The 22,802-nt window shown below is 55.1% G+C and overlaps 1 protein-coding gene across 1 annotated transcript in view; it reads left to right on the plus strand.

The window, feature by feature from the left end:
* PTPRN2 (protein tyrosine phosphatase receptor type N2) overlaps nucleotides 1–22,802 on the plus strand; it is a 458,587-nt gene that overhangs the window by 180,969 nt on the left and 254,816 nt on the right. Inside the window, exons 4-6 of the mRNA XM_080665141.1 lie at nucleotides 5,525–5,627; nucleotides 15,496–15,658; nucleotides 19,778–20,111. Coding sequence (XP_080521267.1) covers nucleotides 5,525–5,627; nucleotides 15,496–15,658; nucleotides 19,778–20,111 — 600 coding nt within the window. The remainder of the gene's footprint in view (nucleotides 1–5,524; nucleotides 5,628–15,495; nucleotides 15,659–19,777; nucleotides 20,112–22,802) is intronic.

The following is a 22,802-nucleotide window of genomic DNA, read 5'->3' on the forward strand; positions in this document are numbered from 1 at the left end:
TTTTTTGCTTCTTTGTATTTCAAATCTTTGACTTGATTCTTGGGATCCTCTAGTCTGCTGTTGGATCTCTGTATATTAGTCTTTATTTCAGTCAGTGTATGCTTAATTTCTAGTTGGTCCTTTTTCATATCCTCGAGGGTCTCACTAAATTTTTCAGCAGTTTCTAGAAGATTCTTGAGTAACCTTATAACCGTGGTTTTGAACTCTATATCCAGTAGTTTGCTTTCCTCCATTTCTTTCATTTGTGACCTGTTTCTTTGTCTCCACATTTTGGCTGCTTCCATTTGTTGATAGCGTGGCTTTGTGTGCTAGGTGTCCTATAGGGCCCAGTGGCTCAGCCTCCCCAGTTACCTGAGGTGGACACTCTTGGTGCACCCCTTTGTGGGCTGTGTGCACAGTCTTGTTGTAGTTAAGCCTTGATTGCTGTTGGCTTCACTGGGAGGAATTGACCTCCAGGCCAATTGGCTGTGAAGATCAGTTTTGTCTATGATGGGAGAACTTCTGTGCTGGAGACACCCTTATGGGACAGGACTTGCTTCAGTGGGGCTTTTTTGCTCACTGAGTCTGCCCCCTGTGTGTGCCTCTTATGGATGTGAAGAGTTGTAGTCTGGATGGTCTCTCTCTGACCACTGGGTACACTGGCTCTTGGATCTCCAAGGGGAGAGGCCACCCAGCAGGAGCTACAGAGAGATCTGCAGATTCATTCTCTTTGTTTGGGATTTGGAGGTGCCCAGATGCGGCCCAGCTGTGAAGCAATGCAAGCTGCTGTGGGGCCTTGGGTCTTCTTTTGGAGGCTCTGGGGCCCTTTGACCCAGCTTCAGTGCTTTAGGTTTCAGATTGCAAAGGGCAAGGCCATTCATATGCAAAAGCCTCTGTGCACAGCTTGGGTAGGGTTGTAAATTGGGTGGGGCGGGGTCTCAGGGAATCACCAGGGTGGAGCAAACAGCAATGGCTGGCCATCAGCCCTGCCTGGAAGAGGTCTTGTGGCCTGTGCAAGAACAATGATCGCTGCAAGCACCTCTGAGAGAAAGCCGTCCTCGAGTTCTGCCCGATGCCAGACAGTCCAGTTTCTCCCTGTATGAGTCTGGGTCCCCAGAGTCTTGCCTGGAACTGGAGTTCAGAGCAGTCGGGAGCTTGTATCTTCCTCCTGATTGAAAAAGACAACAGCATACTCAGTTGCCAGCCCTTTCCGAGTGTGCACCTCTGTACCTCTGCACTTCACTTCCGCACCTCCGCCCCTCCTCTGAGTCTCAGTGTGCTTTTCTCTTTCCTTCTAGTTGTATAATTTCCACTCATCCAGCCTTCCTGTGGTTCTGGATGATACCCATTTTCTCTTTTAGTTGTAGTTTTGAAGTGGTTGTGCGAGGCAGCAAGTTCAGGTGTTTACCTATGCCACCATCTTGGTTTCTCTCCCATATGTTATGTTTTGTTTTGTATTTGTTCTATTCTGTTTTTCCCCTATCCTCCTGCATTCCTTTAGGTCACATAGACATTCCATTTTGGCTTATGTATATATTGATTTCAGAGAGGAAAGGAAAGGGAGAGAGAGATAGAAACATCAATGATGAGAGATAATGATTGATTGGCTGCCTCCTGCACAACCCCTACTGGGGATCAAGCCCACAATCCCTCACCAGAATCGAACCCGGGACCCTTCAGTCCACAGGCTGATGCTCTATCCACTGAGCCAAACCAGCTAGGGCTATGCATAGTGTTTTTGAGTGACTCTCTTGCTAACGTTTTTAGTGCTTGGTCTAGATATTACACTATCTATACATGAGCTCACTGGTGGTTTCATTTTACCAGTTTGAGTGGCATATAGGATGCGTACCTCCGTCGAGGACACCTCCCCACTATTTATTACAATGATTTTAATTATTTCCTTAGCATATTTCTGGAAGCACATCAGACAGTATTACCACATTTGCGTCCACTGTCAAATAAAGTCTAGGAAACTCAAGAGGAATAGAGTTGATTGTATTTCCTTTGTCTTCTGTGGTCTCCTTTCCTTCTTGACACTCCAGGTTGCTTCTCCCATCTCCTTATGCCCAGGCCTTTGCTCAGCGATTCTCTCAGGGCAGGTCTGCTGGTGAAAACAAAGCTCTCATTTCCCCCTTTTATCTGAGACCATCCGATTTGCTGTCATTCCTTAAAGACACTTTCACCGGGTCCCTGGATTGGTAGGTTCTCAGGATTCTGGTGGGCAGCTCTTTTCTCTCAGCACTGGGAGCGCACCGTGCGATTTCCCGTGGCCTCTGAGCTTCTGATGGGGAATCCTGTGCCATCGGGACCCTCCCCAAGTAGGAAGGTGCTGTGTTTCTCTGGTGCCGTAATGGTTTTGCTTGGTGTTTAGTTTGCAGTAGAGGGGATTGGGGTTGCTCCTGTTTGGTGTGTCAGCCTCTGCAATCTCTGGGTTTATATCTCTTGCCAAGATGGTAAGAGTTCACCACCACTTTGTTCCTGTCTTCATCCTGTGAGAGCCCCTCTCCTCTCCATCGGGGACGCTGACGGCAGGAGTCGCGGCCTTTGGCTGCAGCCCCACAGGCTCCCGGACCGTGTTCTCCCTTTGCTGGAACGGGTGGTCTTCGTCTTGCAGCTCACAGCCTGCCACTCCCTGCCCCATGCCCTCCAGTCACAGGCACCGCTGAGCTGCTCACTTCCCCGACATTTGCCTTTGGCTCTTGTTGTGTCTTCTGTTTCTTTGCTGGGCTTCCTGGTCACTGGTCTCAGGTGAGCTGGTGCCTGTGCACGGACAGAAGGGTTTTGCCGGCTGCTTCACTGTCCTTGTTGGGCCCTGCTCGGTCTCCGTCATCTCAGGGGGGCGTTTCTGGGGGCCTTTTCTCATTCAGTTTGAGATCTCTCTGGCTTGCAGGATGACAAGTGATTTTCGGTGGAAACCTGGACACTTCTGTATGACATCACGAGACCCTGGATCTCAGGGAACCGGGTTTAACTGGCCTTTTCTGGCACCGCTCTGCTGGGGGGGGGGGGGGGGGGCTCTCCTGCTACGACAGGTGGAGGCAGACATCGGGTTCGCCCCTGCTGACACCTGAGAGCGGCTCTTGTCCTTCCTGCTGGGCAGGGGTGCGTGGGTTTCAGCTTCCCACATGGTCCCCACTAACCATGATGGAGGCAGTTCCCACCTGGCAGGGCCCCGGGAGGTGGGGCCTCTTTCCCGCCTGTGGGAAGGGCGCCCAGAGTCCCCTAGGCCATGTGGGCAGGCGCTGCGGTCTGCGCTCTGCGGTGTGGGCAGGAGTGGAGCTGTTTTGTGTAAAATGTGCTCAGTTCTCTCTCCTGCCCTCTGGCCGGGGAGAGAGGCACTGTAGTTGGCCCTGCACCTGCTTGTTCCTGGGGATTGGGCGGCGAGTCCAACAGCCCTGCCCATTTCCTTCCTTGGGACCAAGGTCCTGAGTCCTCGGTCTTCTCTCCACCCTCACAGCCTCAGCCAGCGTGAAGGTGTTCCAGGGTCTTCAGCTGCACTCAGCGGAGGAGTAGGAAAAGTGCGTCTTGTCCAAATTCCTGGGAGTGGCCCCTACCCTCCCAGGGGGCATCTGCTCCTGTGTGCCCTGGAGAGAGGTGCATGGGGGCATCTGAACCCCTGGGGCGATGCGGTTCTTGTTTGTACACAGCGAGGCCCAGCTCCTGCCTGCTCCCTGGAGAACTGAGAAGCTGGGCTCCCATATGCCCACATAGAGCCCTTATCCATCGGCCAACTGCGGTTCCGGAAGGATCGAGTCCTCTTCAAAGGCCCGGAATCAACACCACTTGACTTCCGTGCTCCTTAGATAAGGAGTGTTAGTGAAATTCTGTTGTTTACATTAATTTTTTCCTGGGAAGTTCCATTTGGGTCTCGATTGTTTTCTTGTTTCCAGGTAGATGTTAACATTCAAGCCACGGGAGCGGCGTGTGTATAGCTGTGCTCAATGTTACACGAATGTCACACATGTGCTCTCCACTGAGCCTGGGCTGGGCCAGAACCAATCACAGCCACAAACACAGGGCTTGCACCGGGGTGGTTTTTAGCTGCTGTAGCCAATGGAACAGACTTGCAACGATGAGAAGTTAGTCCTGAACCAGGTAACAGTGGCCTGTGCGCCCTGACGGAGCCCTCGGAGCAGGCTGCCCTGCCAGGCGGCGAGGGCTAGATTCCCCGGCAGCTTCCACTGGTAGTGCTGTCAGACTTCAGGCTTGGGCTGGGCCGCTGTTTGAATGTTGCCATTTGTACGTTTTTTAAAAACAAGTATTAAAGAGTGTCCGTGAAGGAGCTTGTGTCTCCTGAGCATGCTTTCATCCAGCCCGGAATGTGTGATCTCAACAAGTATGAACCTCCTTGCATCACACACATGCCCACACACACACACATGCACAACACATATGCATGCGCACACATGTGCGCGCGCACACGCATGCACAACACATACACACACATACACACAAATGCACTACACATGCACGCACATACACCCCATCCACATGCGCACACACACAGCACGAAGCTGTCCGGATCTGAAGGTGGCAATGGGTTTTTGCACAGGGCATAAAAATATCTCTGTGATTACATGATATTTAGTGATTAGATAATTATGGATAATTGCATGGGGTAGTTGTAAGTGCTAATATGTTACCATAAGATCTAAAATGTACAAATTGCATAATAATTATTCCGGGCGTTATTTGGTAATTTCAGGCATAATTATCATGCGATCTGCAGCACGTGTAATTAATACATAATCACATGGATTTCGCCTTCGTCACCACGTCGCCCTTGTTATAAATAAGGCTTTGTCATAACATTTGAGCACAAATATAATGTAACCGGCTCCCGGGGGCAGTCCGCTGAGCCACAGGGTGACTGCTCTCCCAGCAGCAGCGCCCCTCGTGGGCTCTAAGCGGCGGGGGCTGGAGGACAAGCCGCCGGGGGTGCGAGCGGGCAGCTGTGCACACGGTGAGACGGTCCTGCCGTGACTGTGCCATCCCATGCAGAAAGTGTTAGGGTCGCTGAAGGAGGAACACACGAGGTGAGGGGGTTATAAATTTATTAGGTCATCTGGCTACCAGATGGGCTGGGCCCCCAAATGGTGCCAGCCCCCAGGGATGGGGAGCCAGAGGTTTTAAAGGACTCTAAGTGGCTTTTTCTGGGCCAAGCATCCTCTGGGCGGGTCCGGATCCTGAGAAGGTCCAGAGGGGAGAGATAATGGTCTGAGCAAGTAGAATGTGGTCTAAGCGCAAGGAGACGTCCGTCCGTCCGTCCGTTGTGAAGTGCCTAAAGGCCAGCTCCCGGGGGGGTGTCTATTCAATGACTTGATCAGACCTAAGAGTAGGTTTGCCTCGCTCACCGAGGGGAGCCCTCCCTCCCACTGAACGCGAAGCCTGATTTCCTGGGAGCAGAGCGCCTGCTCTGCTGCACAGCGAGGCGCAGGGACAGGGAGCCTGCTTCTGTGCTGGGGACAGGGCCCCTCGTGACACCGAACAAGGGCTCTGGCTCCACTTCTAAGTTCACATGTGGCTCTCACCTTCCCCACAGGCTTTGCATGGCAGGATGACGACACACAGCACGTGCTGGCCCAGGCGCTGGCCCACGTCCCCCGAACCCACCTGCGGCGTCCTGATGCTGCCCACCCGGCCAGGTGAGTCGACTTGGTTGATGGCTCTGTCCTGATGCCACCGCCAGCGCCTGTCAAGCCTATTTCTCTTTAACGCAGCACAGAGCACCCTCAGTCCTCCTGGTGTAGAGTTTCCTGAAAGTTGGGGCGTCTATGAGGAGGAGGGGTGCTCCCTTTCTCCACTGTGTCCTAGCCCACGGGAGGAGGGTGTGTAGGTGACCCGCTACGAGGGTCCTTTTCACCCGAGGACCAGCCAAGGCCCCCAGGCCTACCCCTGGCCCCGGGAACTTTGGGAAAGCCCGCATCTCCAGAATGAACCCTGGTTGAGAGCAGAGAAGTCAAGGGTTCTCATTGCTCAGAACCAGTTGATTCCCCTTAGTACAAAGAGCAGAATCACCCAGAAAAGTCTTCCCGTTCTCCAAATACAGCGACTAGACTGAGTGCATATTTATTCCACCCTCTGCTGACTGCCAGGTGATTGTGGAGGTCTACCCTCATCTGGAGTTGACCCAAGGGAGGGGATTGAACCCAGGAAGGGAGCTGAGCCCAGGGAGGGGAATGAGATGCAGGAAGGGGGCTGAGATGCAGAGAGGGGATGAGATGCAGGGAGGGAGATGAGATGCAGGAGGGAGATGAGATGCAGGAGGGGGATGAGATGCAGGAGGGGGATGAGATGCAGGGAGGGAGATGAGATGCAGGGAGGGGATGAGATGCAGGGAGGGAGATGAAATGCAGGAGGGAGATGAGATGCAGGAGGGAGATGAGATGCAGGAGGGAGATGAGATGCAGGGAGGGAGATGAGATGCAGGAGGGGGATGAGATGCAGGGAGGGAGATGAGATGCAGGGAGGGGGATGAGATGCAGGAGGGGGATGAGATGCAGGAGGGGGATGAGATGCAGGAGGGGGATGAGATGCAGGAGGGGGATGAGATGCAGGAGGGGGATGAGATGCAGGGAGGGAGATGAGATGCAGAGAGGGAGATGAGATGCAGGAGAGGGATGAGGTGCAGGGAGGGGGATGAGATGCAGGAGGGAGATGAGATGCAAGGAGGGAGATGAGATGCAGGAGGGGGATGAGATGCAGGGAGGGAGATGAGATGCAGGAGGGAGATGAAATGTAGGAGGGGGATGAGATGCAGGAGGGGGATGAGATGCAGGAGGGGGATGAGATGCAGGGAGGGAGATGAGATGCAGGGAGTGGGATGAGATGCAGGGAGGGGGATGAGATGCAGAGAGGGAGATGAGATGCAGGAGAGGGATGAGATGCAGGGAGGGAGATGAGATGCAGGAGGGAGATGAAATGTAGGAGGGGGATGAGATGCAGGAGGGGGATGAGATGCCGGAGGGGGATGAGATGCATGGAAGGGTGAGATACAGGAGAGGGATGAGATGCAGGGAGGGGGATGAGATGCAGGGAGGGAGATGAGATGCAGGAGGGAGATGAAATGTAGGAGGGGGATGAGATGCAGGAGGGGGATGAGATGCCGGAGGGGGATGAGATGCATGGAAGGGTGAGATGCAGGGAGGGGGATGGGATGCAGGAGGGAGATGAAATGCAGGAGGGGGATGAGATGCTGGAGGGGGATGAGATGCAGGAGGGGGATGAGATGCAGGAGGGGGATGAGATGCAGGGAGGGAGATGAGATGCAGGGGGGGGGGAATGAGATGCAGGGAGGGAGATGAGATGCAGGGAGGGAGATGAGATGCAGGAGGGGGATGAGATGCAGGGAGGGAGATGAGATGCAGGAGGGGGATGAGATGCAGGAGGGGGATGAGATGCAGGAGGAAGATGAGATGCAGGGAGGGAGATGAGATGCAGGGAGGGGGATGAGATGCAGGGAGAGGGATGAGATGCAGGAGGGAGATGAGATGAAGGGAGGGAGATGAGATGCAGGAGGGAGATGAGATGCAGGGAAGGTGATGAAATGCATAGAAGGGTGAGATGCAGGGAGGGGGATGGGATGCAGGGAAGATGATGAAATGCAGGGAGGGGTGAGATGCAGTGGGTCGAGGACTGAGGACAACTCTGGCCTCAGGGAGGCTGGCTCTCCTCGCTGAGCTGCTGTGCATGCCATTCCTTTTTGTGAAAGTGGGAAGGACCTTCGTTGCAGACCATGTGGAGAGGCTGTTTGCTATAGAGGCAGTTTGTTACTCTATTCCGCAGCCTTCCATTAGACCTGCCTGGGTAACGGGGATGTGTGAGCATGTCCGTCTGACAGGTGAGGTAGCCCACACCACCCGTGACGTCGATTTCCAAGTCCCGCGTGGGTGAGTGAGAATCCCATACAGAACGTGGACATGCAGATGCGCTGCTCATGGCCACACAGCCCATCTCACATGTCTGTAAGACTTTTCCATTAAAAAACACAATAAAATAAAACTTAAGTCAGGCTGTCCTGAATGAGCTCAAACTCTTGGCACTAATCATTAGTTAGTTAGTTAGTTAGTTAGTTAGTTAGTGAGTTAGTTAGTTGGTCCTCAGCTGAGGATGTTTTTTCCATTGCTTTTTAGAGAGTGGAAGGGAGCGAGTGGGGGAGACACACACACACATACCCCAATTGGTGGCCTCCCTCTGGCGCCCGACCTGTGCTGGTGTCAAACCTGCTGGCCCGTGCCCTTGGCCAGGAATGACGCCCACAGCCCTTCAGTGTGGGGACTGATGCTCTGACCACTGAGCACACTGGCCAGGCTCGACACCGGCCTGCATGTTACACTATGGCATTTAAGCGCCAACCACTCTCCTTCCTTCTTCCTGGAGACTCCCCTGTGCAGCGTGCGCCCCCAGAAACCTCCACTCCTCCGGAGGCAGGACGGGCTGCAAGAGCAGGGGCCAGGGAACCAGAGTCCAGCAGCAGCCGCCAGAGGCGTGGGTAGGACCGCGAGGGGAGACCAGGGCTGTCAGCAAAGCAGGGCGCTTCCAGGGAGAAGCAGCCGCAGGCCAGGGGGCCGCGCACACCAGCGCTGGGGCCATTACCACACCAATAGTATTGTGTAACGGTGCTTCTTTATGTTTTTATTACCAGTGAGATTTTAATACAGGGCATAGCTTAATATTTTCAACAATAAAGATAAACTTAAAATATATATACGTATTAGGAATTGCAATTTTCTTCTCTATGACTTCCCTGATCTTTTTCCCATGGAGAGGTATTTTTGGTCTATGTCAGTTTTGCTTCTCTCCATATAGAGTCTTTATAGCCAAGGCTACTAACTTGCAGTGTATCATGTTTTATAGAAGTGCTTCCTGTCTGTGTCGTGGGCAGCACTGGGGACAGCTGCGAGCGGGTGCGGGCTCGGCCCTCCGGCTGCATTTCTAATTCTTTCCTTGAGCGAGTTGAGCCTAAAAAAGCCCATCATCCAACTCACAAAGCAGAGCCCCGTGGGGGCGCCCTGGCCAGTCCCCTCCATCCCCGCCCTGCGCAGTCACAGGAGCCCTGGCTGGTCCTCTCTACCCTTCCACCCATCCTGTGGGCAGCGGGCAGCGCCAGCCAGTCCCAGTGCCCTGCCTCCTGGCTGCCTGGTGCTCAGGGTCTGCGCAGCAAGCCTGTGGACTCTGAGTCCTGTAGGTACTGAACCCGCTCCATTCCTGTCCCGGGTGTTTGTTTCTCTCTGGGCCTGGCCCAGGCGACGGTCTGTGGTTTGGAGGAACCATCCTGGCCTTGCCCTTGGCTCCGACCCCAGCCGGGCGTCAAGGTGAGGGGATCGCGGCACAAATAGACACGTTTTCCTCTTTTCGTGAAACTTCTGCGGATCATGCCTCAGCTGCCAGGCGGTGGCTCCATGCTGTTCTCGCCGGGGATCTCTCTGTGGGTGACCCACAGCTCCATTGTCTCCTGAGTCCTTCAGGAGCACAGGAGCCGTCCTTGCTGTCTGCGCTGGCCCTTTGCAGAGACTGGCCCCTCCTCAGGGCTGTGCGGGGAGGAGTGGCAGGTGCGGGTAAGAGGAGTGGCAGGTGCGGGGAGGAGGAGTGGTGCCAGGTGTGGGGAGGGGAGGAGGAGTGGCAGCAGGTGTGGGGAGGAGGAGTGGGGGCAGGTGTGGGGAGGAGGAGTGGCAGGTACAGGGAGGAGGAGTGGCGGCAGGTGTGGGGAGGAGGAGTGGCAGCAGGTGCGGGGCAGTGCTCCTCAGTCCTCTTTAAACACTCTCTCTTAGCCCTTCAGCGCGCTTCCTGCTTCCTGAGAGAACCAAACCAGCTCTGGGCTCCCCCTCTGCAGCCCTAGGCTGCTGTTCTTGAAAGTGGCTGTGAATTGTGCATTTTGTTCATGCTCCTATTTACTCCCTTGTTTAAAGTAGCCCCTTTATCTGACTCACTCATTAACTGCTCAGTCTCTGCATTGGCTACCTGCTAGTGGGGGCACCCTCGCTCTGTTCTCATTTGCTTTTGTTTAGGGGCTTAATCACAAGGAACAACAGCCTGTAATTATTGGAATCGGGAGTCTAGGTCAGTGGTCAGCAAACTCATTAGTCAACAGAGCGGCAAACCGTGGCTGGCGAGCCACATGTGGCTTGTGAGCCGCAGTTTGCCAACCACTGGTTTAGAATTATCTCTGATTGACATTTTGTGCCTGTGGGAACAAGAAGTGTTTGCGTTTTAAAAACATTATATGTTGTTTTGAAACTTTAAATTAGTGTCTTTTACTGCCTTTTAGTCAGAGAACGTGACTGGTCAATTTTTACTCTTCAGAAACATTGAGGTTTTCTTTGTGGCTTAGTTTATGCCCTATTTTTGCTACGTTTCAATAGGTACTTCAAACAGCTATGGTATCCACTCTGCAGAGTTGAGGTTTTCATGTACAGTTTATAGACATAATTACATAGAAATACATATTTTTATTATATGACTCAAAACCAAAATATCCTTAGTTATACTTTGACTTACTGACATTTCTCAGACAAAAACAGTCTCCGTGCATTTCCTTCCGTTGCTGACATCTGCTTTGTACGCCCGCATCCTGACGCCAGCCCCGAAGGCCGTGCCCATGCCCTCCTGGCAGCTGCCAGCGTTTCCACGCGGGGCCTCTTGTCAGGGCTCCCCTTTCTGCAGCGGCTCTGCCCTGGGCCCCGGGGACACGTGGTCCTGTGCCCAGTCGTAGGCCTCTGTGGACTGTGACTGGGTCGACTTGATCATCACAGCGTTTGTGACTCTGTATCTTACTTTCAGTTCGATCTGCAGCAGAGTCTAGCTTTCCAGGGCTTCTCAGGTCGCGGGTCTATGTCATTGTCAATGGAAGGAGCCGCATCTTCTGTCCAGCACGTGATGGAGAACAGAGTGTGGAGTGCGACAAGGAGCTTGTTCAGGGTCCGCCTTCTCCACGCTCCCCCGACCCTCCTGGGCGGCCTCCCGGCACCTGCTGGCCCTTCATCAGCCAGTGTCTGTGGAGTGAAGGAAGGAAGGAGCGTGAACAGCCCCTCACATGGCTGAGTGAGGAGAGGAGCAACCACACCCGCAGAGTCCTGCTGACGCCTCCCTCCCGCAGGCACGCCCAGGTGCCTGAGCTCAGCAGGTCTGTAAGCCTCCACCGCCCCAGTGCAGAGGCCTCGGTTCTCAGGCAAGACAGCTGCGGGCTGGGAGGCCAAGCCCCAAACCAGGGGCCCAGGGCGCAGAGTTGGCTTGGAGCACAGTCTTCGGGCGCCATGTGGAGACTTGGCAACGCGCTGATTATTCTGGAGGGAGTGGAGCTGGGAGCAGAGGGGACGCCGAGGACCTGGGACCCCGAGGGCCCTTTGCTAAGGCCCCTGAGAGCAGGATGTGATGAGGCAGTTACACCAAGGAGGGTGAAGCCACGCGTCGGGTTTTGTGTGACTATTGATAGGGCCCCCGTGACCAGTGACCAGGTTGGGGTGAGTGAGAAAAGGGCTGAGATACGCTCCATGGCCTCTGCCAAGAAGTTGTGTATAATTGGGGGGAGCTTAAAGCATCTCATGTTACTGGGAGCCTGAAGGTCAGTGCCCAGGGTGGGAAAGGGAGTTGTGGAGGCCCAGGTGTGAACCGGTTTTAATCCTGAAGGAGAAGGTGGATACGTACAAAGTTTTGACCTACTTCACGCCAGAGGAGGGGGCAGGAGTCGGTGTGCAAGCTGATAGCTACAATGTTGCTCAGCCCAGTGATGGACACTCTCATCGTGGGATACAGTGTTACAAACAAGTCGGTGGAGAACTCAGGAAGATGAATAAGACAATTTAAAGGCACATTTAGGGACCGGCTCTGTCTGCATTGATTAGCAATTAGTGAGAAAAATTGACACAGTACCAGAGGAGTAAATTGACTTCAGTTAAATTAGACGCTAACAACACAGGACATGAGATTCCATCCATTAAAAAACGGTCAGGGAACCTATAGCCATGGTTTGAGGTGCAGAGATCTGTAAAGCTCTGGACAATTTAGGTGCCTATTAAGAGCGAGCCAATGGAACGTAAAAAGTCATTAGAAATAAAAGCAGAGCGTTTTATCAATGGAGGCATGAAACACAAATATGAAATTGTGCTGAGGCCCAGTTCTGTGAGGCACATACGGTTGCACACCCAACACCAGTGATCTGCTCTGGACTTGGACGTTCCACGTGAGCACACTGCCAAGCCTGCTCTCCGTCACGTTAGGTTGGACCCCGTGAGTCACACATCCACCTGGACCCAATGCACTCACTCCACCTCACAGTGAAGACCCCATGCGAGTAACAAACTGTCACGTTCGCATGAAAAATCCTTGAAACATTTCCTGCTCACTAAACATGGATACAGATATTAGCAAATGGGTCCTTTGTTTGCAGTAAGACAGCTCACTCAGCACCTACAAAACAGACACACACAGATACACACAGATAGACACACAGTCACACACACATAGACACAGACACATATACACATGAACACACACAAATATGCATGCACACAGACACACACATACATATAGACACACAGACACAGATACAGACATACACATATACATAGACACACACATATACATAGATACACACATAGACACATGGACACACATAGAGACACACATAGACACACACACAGACACACACATACACACATACAGATAGATACACATGCACAGACACACAGATACACACATAGACACATACATACACAAAGACACACACAGATACACACAAATACATACACAGATACACACATAAACATGGACACACAGAAACACACACAAACACACACATATACACACAGACACACAAATAGACACACAGACACATGGACATACAGATAGACACACAGACACACATACATACACATGGACACACATGTAGACACACAGACACACACAGATAGACACTCAGACACACACACACATGGACACAACAGACACACATACACATGGACACACATAAGCACACAGATAGACACACAGAGACACACACACAGGTAGACACACAGACACATATACACATGGACACACACAGACACACGTACACATGGTCACACATAGGCACACAGACATACACACACACAAATACTCATACACACAGAGACACACAGACATACACACACAGACACAAACATACAGACACACAAATACACAGACACACACACATACACACAGAGACACATATAGATGCACAGGTGTGGGGTCTCACCCTGTGGTCACGGCCAAATCTCTCCTGAACGCGAATGAAGAGTCTTCATGGCAAAGCTCTGCTCTTGGGGAGGGCTGAAACCCCGCACCCTCGGCGTGTGGTAGGTGTCGTGGTCCCTGGGGAGGTGGTGGTGAGCAGGTGGCAGGTTGGCTGCAACCAGGTGCGCATTGCCCAGCCCATGACTCCAGTCCTGAGTCCAGATTCCAGACCAGGAAGCAACCCAGTTTGGGGGACACTGAGAGTTGGCACCCCCGTTTTACCAGGCCGGGTCTCCTGACTGTGAAACGGGGTTGAGGTGCCTTCTGCTGAGGCTGCTGTGGGCGTCTGGATGGGTCACACCCAGGCTGGGGCTCTGGGCACCTCTTGGGAAGACAAGCTAGAGGGGGCAGCCCCAGGAGAGTTGGACGGGTTCCCTGCAGCCTAGCCAAGACCTTGGGCCCTGACCGTCCCGGGGGCTGGTGCATCTTCGGAGGAGACCCACAGCGCCCACGCCGGACTCTCTGGACAGGCCCTGGGGTGCTGGGGTACGAAGGCGCCAGCCTCACGGACCCAACCATCCACACGGCTCTGGGGCCCAGACTGCCCAGGGCTGGACGGGGAGTCCACCCACGCCTTCTCGGGGGGACCGGCTGCCCCTGCTCCCCGAAGTCTTGCCTCCCGTTCCTGCATTCTCACCTTTCCCAAGTCCATCCTGTGCAGGGAGCTTCTGCATCAAACACCTCATCTTCTGAAATTAGCATAAAACTTTGTCACATTTGGTATTCTTTAAGAACAAGTGAAAATCAAATTATTACTTAAAAGCCAAATACTAACCCGGCAGAGAAAGGATGGGACTAAATGAAAGGAAATCAGGAACACGTGCCCTCCCCCTGGGGCCCCTCCCCCTGGGGCCCCTCCCCCTGGGGCCCCTCCCCCTGAGCCCCCCTCCCCCTGGGTCCCCTCTCTCTGGGCCCTTGCCCCCTGGGCCCCCTCCCTCTGGGCTCCTTCCCCCTGGCCCCCCTCCCTTTGGGCCCCCTCCCCCTGTGTCCCTTCCCCCTGGGCCCCCTCCCCTTGGGCCCCCTCCCCCTGGCTCCCCTCCCTGGGCCCCATGCTGACATCATGAGTGTGTCCTGGGCATCAGATTTCCTGTTCAGCAGTGGTACTTCTGGGAGATGATGCAAATGACACGTTTTGAAACCCAGTATTTGCTGACATGAAGACCAAGTGCATTTAGTGTGCAAGCCCTCAGTGTGGCTGTGCAAATGTCAGGAACACTCACTCGTTATTCTGCAACCGCTGCAGCCTTTGGCGCCATGCTGGAGAGGCACCGCGTGAGGCTGTGTCATTGACAGAGATACACATCCAGTTCCTTCTGCCCAAACAACATCTGTGGTTGTTTTTATAGAATTAAAAAAATTTTATTTCCTTAAAAGTTTTATTTCCACAGCATGCACTACTCACTTCCCCTGAGCCATCAGTTCTGTTCCAGCCGTGCTCTGTCCTCATGGGGTTTAGGTTTCCCGAGACACGTGTCCAGCCCTAGAAAAAGTGCCATTTAACAGGTTGCTAATGTGAAATCCTGGCGGCTGAGCTCACTCTACAGGAACCCAGAATTTCGTGGATGAATTAAGCTCATTTATTCAGTCAACACATATTTTTTCACTACCTACGGGGAGTTGGGCTCTGTTGTAAACTCTGGGGTTAGAGCCACAAATGGAAAATACAGAAAAATGTGATCCCTTCTCTCAGGCAGCCTACATGCTAATGGAGGGCTGTCTAGCAATAGAAAGTGCACATGTATGGAAGGAAGGTCCTGTCAGCTCATCATAGATGCTAAAGAATTAGAGGCTCTAATAAGCCATTACTGGGACACCCTTCACATCGGGTGGCTGGGGAGGCACCTTCGAGCTGAGATGTGAATGACAAGGGAACCAGCATATGGTTGGCGTTTCTAGCAATAAGTCTGTGTACTTTTCCCAAAGATCCGGGTGGGTGGGAGTCGGAGCAGCTGGCCTGTCGACGGGGGGTGCACTGGGAACAAAGATGAGCTTGGCTGTGGGTGTGTTTTCAGGTCAACCTGAAGGCTGTGCTGACGCTCAGGCACAGGGCAGGGGGTATCCGGTCAGCGACTCCCTCGCGGACCCACAGGTCTGTGGCCTAGCAACCCAGTGGCCAGTAGCGCTGCAGTGATGGAGCTGTGTGCGCCCCACCTCCGTCCCTGTGCTGCTCCCACGGCCCAGCAGGCCCAGCAGAGCCTGGCGGCTGACGGACCCCCTCGTGGGTGGTGGCTCAGAGCACTCTTTTTTTTTTTTTCTTTTCAGGAGCTGGAAGCTGAGAGCCGAGGACAAGAGGAGGCCTGGTCTACAGGGCGACCGCATGCTGGCCACGGCCCTGGAGCACTCCCTGCTGTCCCTGGAGGCCCTGCCCCAGGCTGTGGCCCTGGACCTGCTCCCGAGGATGCAGCAGGGCAGGCGGGCAGCCCAGGTGACATCACAGCTCTGGGGTCTGGGCTAGGTATCACCTGGGGGATAGGGAGGGGGCATTCTTTTTCTTCGAGATTTAAAAACGTATTGGGTGATATTAGTTAATGGGATCAATAGGTTTCAAGAGTATGTTTCCATGGTACGTGGCCTGTACATGTGTGCCCACCACCCAGTCAGTTAGGGCTGCAGGTTCGCAAGGAGCACCTTCTAGTCCTCAGCCGCGTCTCCTGGTTTCTCATGTGTCCGTCTAGGCGGTGGGCGGTGTTTGAGGGGAGGTGTGATGCACAGAGGGTCCCTGTGGTCCCCAAGTCCAGCAGTGGCTGCCTGCCCCCCCTCGATGCCGAGCCTGATGAATGGGGTCCCCAGGGTGTCCTCCGTGGGACAGGCCATAGCCCTAGGAAGCCCCCATCGATCACTCAGCAGGACGCCGGGGCAGCCGGAGTGTCGGGTCCACCGTGGGGAAGGGGCGGGACGGCAGCAGACGCTCCCCTGCAGGAAGGACACGGGAACTGAATTTGGCCGGGATTGGGTGGCCAGGGGACCTCCTGCCCAGCTCCCAGGCCTGTCCCGGGGAGACCCTGCGGTCCCCGTCTGAAACCACTCCTCCCGCACCCTGCCCTCCACGGGCACCATGTAGGTGCTGGGTCTGGGCACCGCGCTGGCCCCGGGTAGAAGCTCACTTTGTGTCAATGGGAACCTGCTCTAGACCCCTTTCAGGGGGCGGAGGAAGGGGTGGGAGACACTCCCGGGAGCTGCAGGGTATTCCAAGCCGCCCCAGCGCCTTGGAGGCCTGGGACAGGCATCACGGGGAGGAAGATCTGTTGTGGAGGCTGCAGGATGGGAGACAACTTGGCATCACTCTGTGGTCAGAGAGAGGCCTCAGGGGCCAGACACCAGCAGCCCCTGCAAAGCATCAGGATCCTCAGAGCCCAGCCCATGAAGAAAAGGCCCTGATCCTGCCCTCAACCAACTGCAGCCAGGAGACTCGGCCACAGAGTCAGTGCCCACCTCGCCACAGATCGTACAGCTTCAGTGCCCACGTCAGCGCCCACCTCGCCACAGATCGTACAGCTTCAGTGCCCACGTCAGCGCCCACCTCGCCACAGATCGTGTGGCCTCAGCACCCATGTCAGCAGACCGGCAGAGCAAGGGCTGTGCGTTGTTTGGGGTAAACAATATTCACTTCATTCTCTGTTGCTCTTTTATACAAAATGTCAGCATCCAGTCAGACTTTGGGGAAGGTGAAGGGAAAAGAAAGAAGATGTGTCTCATGGTCGAGAGAGGAGGCAACAGAAGAAAACCCAGGTGTGACTCTTATTGCGACAGCGGGAAGGGCCATGTTAATACAATGAAGACCAATGGGCTGCAGGACTGAGGGAGCAGTGAGGACCTGCGTGAGCGAGTGGACGCTGCACAGAGCGGAGGCAGCGCAGGAGCCGGCGGGAGTGCTGGACACGGGCAATGGGATCAGAAATAGCTCCTGAGGGCTCAGTGATGAGTTGGCCCTCCTGTCAGTGACCACATCTTACAGAACAAGATACTGAGGGCGGAGACGAGAGATGGCGTGGAATGTTCAATGCGAACCCTCCACTGGGGCTGAGCTGACTTCGGAACCTGGAGACTCCTGTCCAGCTTGTTCATGTTTATTTTTAAGCCCAAAGCAAGATCGCCGCATCCCCTCCTCCAAGCTCAGCTGAGCATGGTTTGTGTTGTTTTCCAGCCCAGACAGTCCCTGTGGCACAGCTCGAAGCACACGCCAGGGGCCGCGCCCGGCTCTGCTGCCTGCCTGCGGGACCTCATGCCTCCGCACCCGAAGTGGGGAGCGTGTGTCCACACCGCAGGGTGGTTTCAGGATCAACAAGGATGCGAACAGGCAGAGCTGAAGCCCAGCCTGGCCCGGCAGCGTAAGCCTGGCCTCGCTGTGACCTCGCCAACCCGAGGTGCAGACAGATGGACACAGCTCTCTGCTCCGACCATTCCCTTTGCTCCCTGGCTGGGTCCGGGGCTGCAGGTGCAGCTTCCAGCGAGGACACATGTAAATCAGGGCGAGTGTGGTGAGGGGGGAGGTGGTGCAGGGGGCGGGAGAAACAGCCGTTCCCCCCTCGTGGCGTCTCCTCAGAGCAACCCCAGGCTGCGTGATGCAGTATCCCGTGCAGAAGGCCACAGTCTAATACCCGCCACATCTGACGGTCAAATTTCTCAAAATTCATCGGTCCTGTGGCCTAGAACTCAATCCCTTCCCACCGCAGGCGTCGGGGACTCTCCGAGCTGTCTGGGGACTGACCTTCCCTCTGGGAGAGCTCTGTGTCTCGGCTGCAGAGGGCACGGCCGCCTTGCAGAGCGGGACCAGCATGAGGCTCTGAAGCGGGCGTTCCTTTTGTCCTGATGACGGCGCTGTCAGCAAGAGTGACACCTCCAGTCCTCACCCCTGCACGTGGGCGGGCACCTAGAGCCTCAACACCATTAAGCACTGACAACCTTGTCACTGTGTTGAAAGGGAGAGAATAAGTGGGTGGAGAGGGAGAAAGTCAGAGAGAGACAGAGAGACAGGGGCAGAGACAGACACACACACACACACACAGAGAGAGAGAGAGAGAGAGAGAGAGAGAGAGAGAGTTGCCCCATGGCCCGAGAACAGGACACCATGGTGAAGTAACCCTGACTCTCCAGTAATGAGCCGGAGGCAGGGATTTCTGAGTTCTCCACCAGCTCCCAACTCTCACTGTTGTCCAGGGCCATCCTGGGGCCAGCTCATTAGGACGCCTGTGAACAGGCCCACTCCGTGTGCTCTGTCATGCCAGCCACAAACACCTCTTGATCGGCGTGCTTGTCAGCACTGCCTCCAGGCTATGAAGCAAATTGGAGAAAAAGTTTGCTGTGTGGTCAAAAGATGGCCCAGTCTGGGTTCCTAATTTGTTCTGGATCCTTGACACTAGAGAGTATCTGATGAGCATGAAGGACCAGTGTATAGACAAACGTCTCATCCACTCAGTGTTTGCTGGCACTGGCCTTCCGGCCTCCAGGCCTTCCTGGCATTTTCTGTCCGTAATTGTGCAACCTGGGGCTGGGCGGTGACATGCAGGAGAGGAGGGAGGCCTGACCTGCAGCTCTGGGACCCTGGCCCAGGGGAATCTGGGAGCAAGGGGATGCTGACATCCTCCCGGGAAGCCATGAACCGAGGAGGAGGCATGGTGGCCCCAGGGAAAGGCTGTGCTGCTCAGGCGTGGACGCTACATTGTGTGTGGTTATCAGCCAGGCGCTGGCACTTCCCTGGTAGAATGTGCTATTGAAGGCGCAGGACACGAGCGTGATGTGATACCCAGTCTGACCACTTCCTAACCGCTGGGCTGGTTAGAATGAAAATGAAGACGGAGCAGCACAAGCAGCTGAGGTGGAGCCTGGAGCCTGCTGCTGGGGGCGTGTGAATGCGCAGCCATGCTGGGAGCCGTGGGAGGATAGAAACACAGTCCCACGGACAGGCCCCCCGGCCGCCCATAGCAGTGCATTCAGATGGGCCTCAAAGTGGCAACAACCCCACGTCCGGCAGTTAGTGAACGAATAAGCACAAGGTGCTGCATCTCTCCCGGTTAGTGTTCAGCTGCGAGAGAGAATGTGGCTGACACGCAGCGGGGTGCACCCCGAAAACGATGCTGCGTGAGAGAAGCCACATAGGCTCCCGTGGTGTGTCCCATCTGTGGTGGGTCCTGTCCGCAAAGCGCCTGGAGCCGGCAGAGCCTCAGGGATGGAAGGAGAGGAAGGAGAGGGCGATCTCCAGGGCTGGGAGTGGGAGGAGTTGGGGTGCAGGTTTTCGTTTGGGGTGATTAAGATGTTATCCGACCGGGTGACGGTAGAATATGTGTGGCATTTGCCCAGCTCTGTGGCTACACTCAAAACAGCTGAGTTGGGTGAATTCCTGGTGTGTGAATCACCTCAATAAAGCTGTTATCAATGACCAATGTCACGACCTACGTGGACAGGAATTTGGTCCCTGATCATGCGCTGTGGGCACATCCGGGGCCTGGTGCTGTTTAGTACCTTGAGAATCCCAGCCCAGGGCCATTCTGGTGGGTGGCTGACGCCTGAGACTCAACCACTGCTGTTTTCTCTCCCGCCCCTGCAGGGTGAGGGCCCTCCAGCCGACAGCGTGCTGACCTACGTGCCCCAAACATCTGCTCTGACCTACGCCCCTGCCTCCCGGACCAGGCACCCCATGGGCCGCCCTCTGCAGACCCTCAGCTGGCTCCAGCCGGGTGAACTCAACCCCGAGGGGGGCGGCGGGGTCCAGAAGCGGACTCTGCTCAGGCAGCTGATCGCCTACTTGGCCATGATACCCCCCTTGCCCACCGAGGCGGGCCCGCTCACGCCTTATGACCTTCTGCGTGTGCCTTGGAGGAAACACGGAAAACGGTTTTCGCCTCCAGAAGACCCCACCGAGCCCCTGGGCACCGGCGATGGTGAGTCAACCTCACCCCCTCTCGGGGTGTTTGTTGTCAACTCCGTCTTTCCAGCACCTGCCTCCGCGCATCTGGGGTGGGCGGACGCCAGGCACCTGTGAGGAGGGCGCCTTCGGGTGCGCTTCCTGTGTGTCTGGCAGCGGGAAGGTGGCCACACCCACGCCAGATGGACCCAGAGGCTGGCACGGGAGGGAGAGGAAGACGCTGTCCCTGCTCACACCCCTCCTTGCAGTTTCACGGTTTCGTGACGTTACTGAAGATGACGCCCCACATGCTGCACGGGCTCTGGAAGGTCGGCTCGGATGCGTTTACTCTGTCACACACCCCATCACTGCTGTGGTCACACGCACCCAGGTCACATGTTTATGCGTATTTGTCCCCAAAGCCCCCAGGGTGAGACAGCGCCGCTCACAGCGCGATGCTGGCGCCGTGCAGCCTTCCCTGTGGCCGGCCGCAGCATTGGGCTCGCGATGGCATGTGAGTTATGTCCTGTGTGACTGCCCGAGGGAGGTGGGACCATGCCTGCTCCTCCATAAGACACACAGAAGGCCTTCCCTGAGGCCATCACACACTCAGTGAGATGCTGATAAAGCAGGCCTTCTCCTCTGAAGATTCCAAACCATAGACGCCAGCAGGGGACAGGCGGTGATGACACCTGCTGAGGGTCGTGGGAGCGCACTGCTTGTGTAGGTGTGCACTCACTCTGTTCAGGGAAGCCCCTCACCCCATGTAGCTGCTATGGCACCTTTTAAGTCAGGGGTGGGGGAGCCTCTCCTGCCCAGGCCTTTTGGGTATTTATAACCTCATTCGTGGGTCATACAAGATTATCATCCTAGCAATTAGCTGCTCCATTTGGTCAAACATTTAATTAGCTCACCCAGTGCTTGTCAGGGCCAGGCCCACTGGTTTCTGGGGCCAGACTCTCCCCACCTGTTTACATGAAAGAGATGCCAGGCTGTGGGGAGAGGGTGGAGCGGCTGCTGCTTTCTCCTGTGCCTGTCGCCGAGTGAAAGGTGTGTGCTGTGCCCCTGGCTGAACCGTTGCAGACACACTCTCTCTGTGGGGTTGGCATTTCCACGGGGCAGTGCCCGGGGAGCTCCATTCCCACCAGCATTTCCCCTTTGGGGCTGGTGTTCTCTGCTAGCTGCTGCCTTCTCTGCTCCCATGGCCGTCCTCTGCCTATTGCTCCCCCTCCCTCCCTTCCTTCTTAAACTCAGTATTTATTCACCTTCCCAGCTCGGCACCTGCCATGCATACCCTGGGAAGGTCCCCTCCTCCTGTTGGCCTCTGTCCATGGTGTTGACTCCCGCTCCCTTCCCCTCGGCTTCTGTACATGCGATGATGCTGGGCGTCCTGTCTTTAGTGCCCTCCCCTCCTGTGGCATCTCCCACAACTTAAAAAGCTCGCAGTGGACGACCTCGGTCCTCCCTACTGGAAGAGGTAAATACCAACAGCACTCACTCTGCCGAGCGCCCCTGGTGCCGGGCAAAGGGGACTGCTCCACGCGTCTGCTAGAGCTGCACCGTCCAGAACCCCTCCCCACGTGTCATCTCCCACCCTCTTCACAGCCTCTTCGCAGATGCTCTCCACTGTCCCCTGCCCCTCTGAACTGGGCTGTGTTGCAAAGTTGGTTATAGTTTCATATGTAGCATCTTCCCAGCTGCCCCGTGTGCTTAGAGGAGTCACGTAAATGTCCACTATGAAACAGAGAGTGGGCCATGAGCCCGCACACCCAGCCCTGGCCTCTCTTGCTGCTTCCCCCTCTGCCTCCCCCTCCCCGTCACCAAGCGACTTCACCTGTGGACTTGCAGCATTGCCTTGCCCAGAGGTGCGAACTTGCTGGAGCCTGACCAGCCGTCCCTCTGGAGTAAAATCGCAGCAGTGTTTGCACAGCATTGAATAGCGGCAGCACTCGGATTTCTCTGTTGTCATAACTTTCTTCACAGTTGGTTCTTTTTTGAGTCAAGTTACAAAGAAGGTCCACTGAGTTGGTTGCTACATCTTTTATTTTTATTGTTTTAAATTGTTATTTGTTAATTTGGGAGAGGAAGAGGTAGAGAGAGAAGGAAAGGGAGAGGGGAGGGTGAGGGAGAGAGAGAGAAAGAGAGAGAGAGAGAGAGAGAGAGAGGTCTATTTGTCGTCCCACTTATTGACGCATCATTGGTTGACTCTTGTACAGTATGTGCCCTGAGCGGGGATCAAACCCACAACCTTAGTGTATGCCGACGCGCTAACCCACTGAGCGACCGGCCAGGGTGGCCCCTCTTGATCTACAGGTTTCTCCTCCCTCTTTTCTCTTTCCTTGCAATTTATTATTTAATTTATTTATTGTGAAAACTGGCTCGCTAGCTCACTTGTCTCGCAGAGTTCTCCCCTTCTGGATTTTACTGGCTGCCTCCCAAGGATAGCGTGCAGCTCCATATCCCGTGGCCGTCCAGGCAGAGACTTGGCCCTTCGTGTTCAGCAAGAGGCGGTGCCAGCGGTGCCCATTTCACATGTCAGCAGCACGGCCACTCCACCCCGAGCAGCTTTCACCTTGGCTGTCGGAGTGCTCGATCTTCCCACCCCAGCCACCCCCCAGGCTGCGCTGCCCTTCCTCCCAGGACGTGCCGCACAGGACGACCCACAGTGATGTCTGGTTGGTGCCCGTCTCCTGTGGCCCTACGGGCTAGGGAGCTGGTGACGTGCCTC

This window comes from Plecotus auritus, assembly GCF_963455305.1.
Source record: "Plecotus auritus genome assembly, chromosome: 4".
NCBI classification, from domain to species: domain Eukaryota; kingdom Metazoa; phylum Chordata; class Mammalia; order Chiroptera; family Vespertilionidae; genus Plecotus; species Plecotus auritus.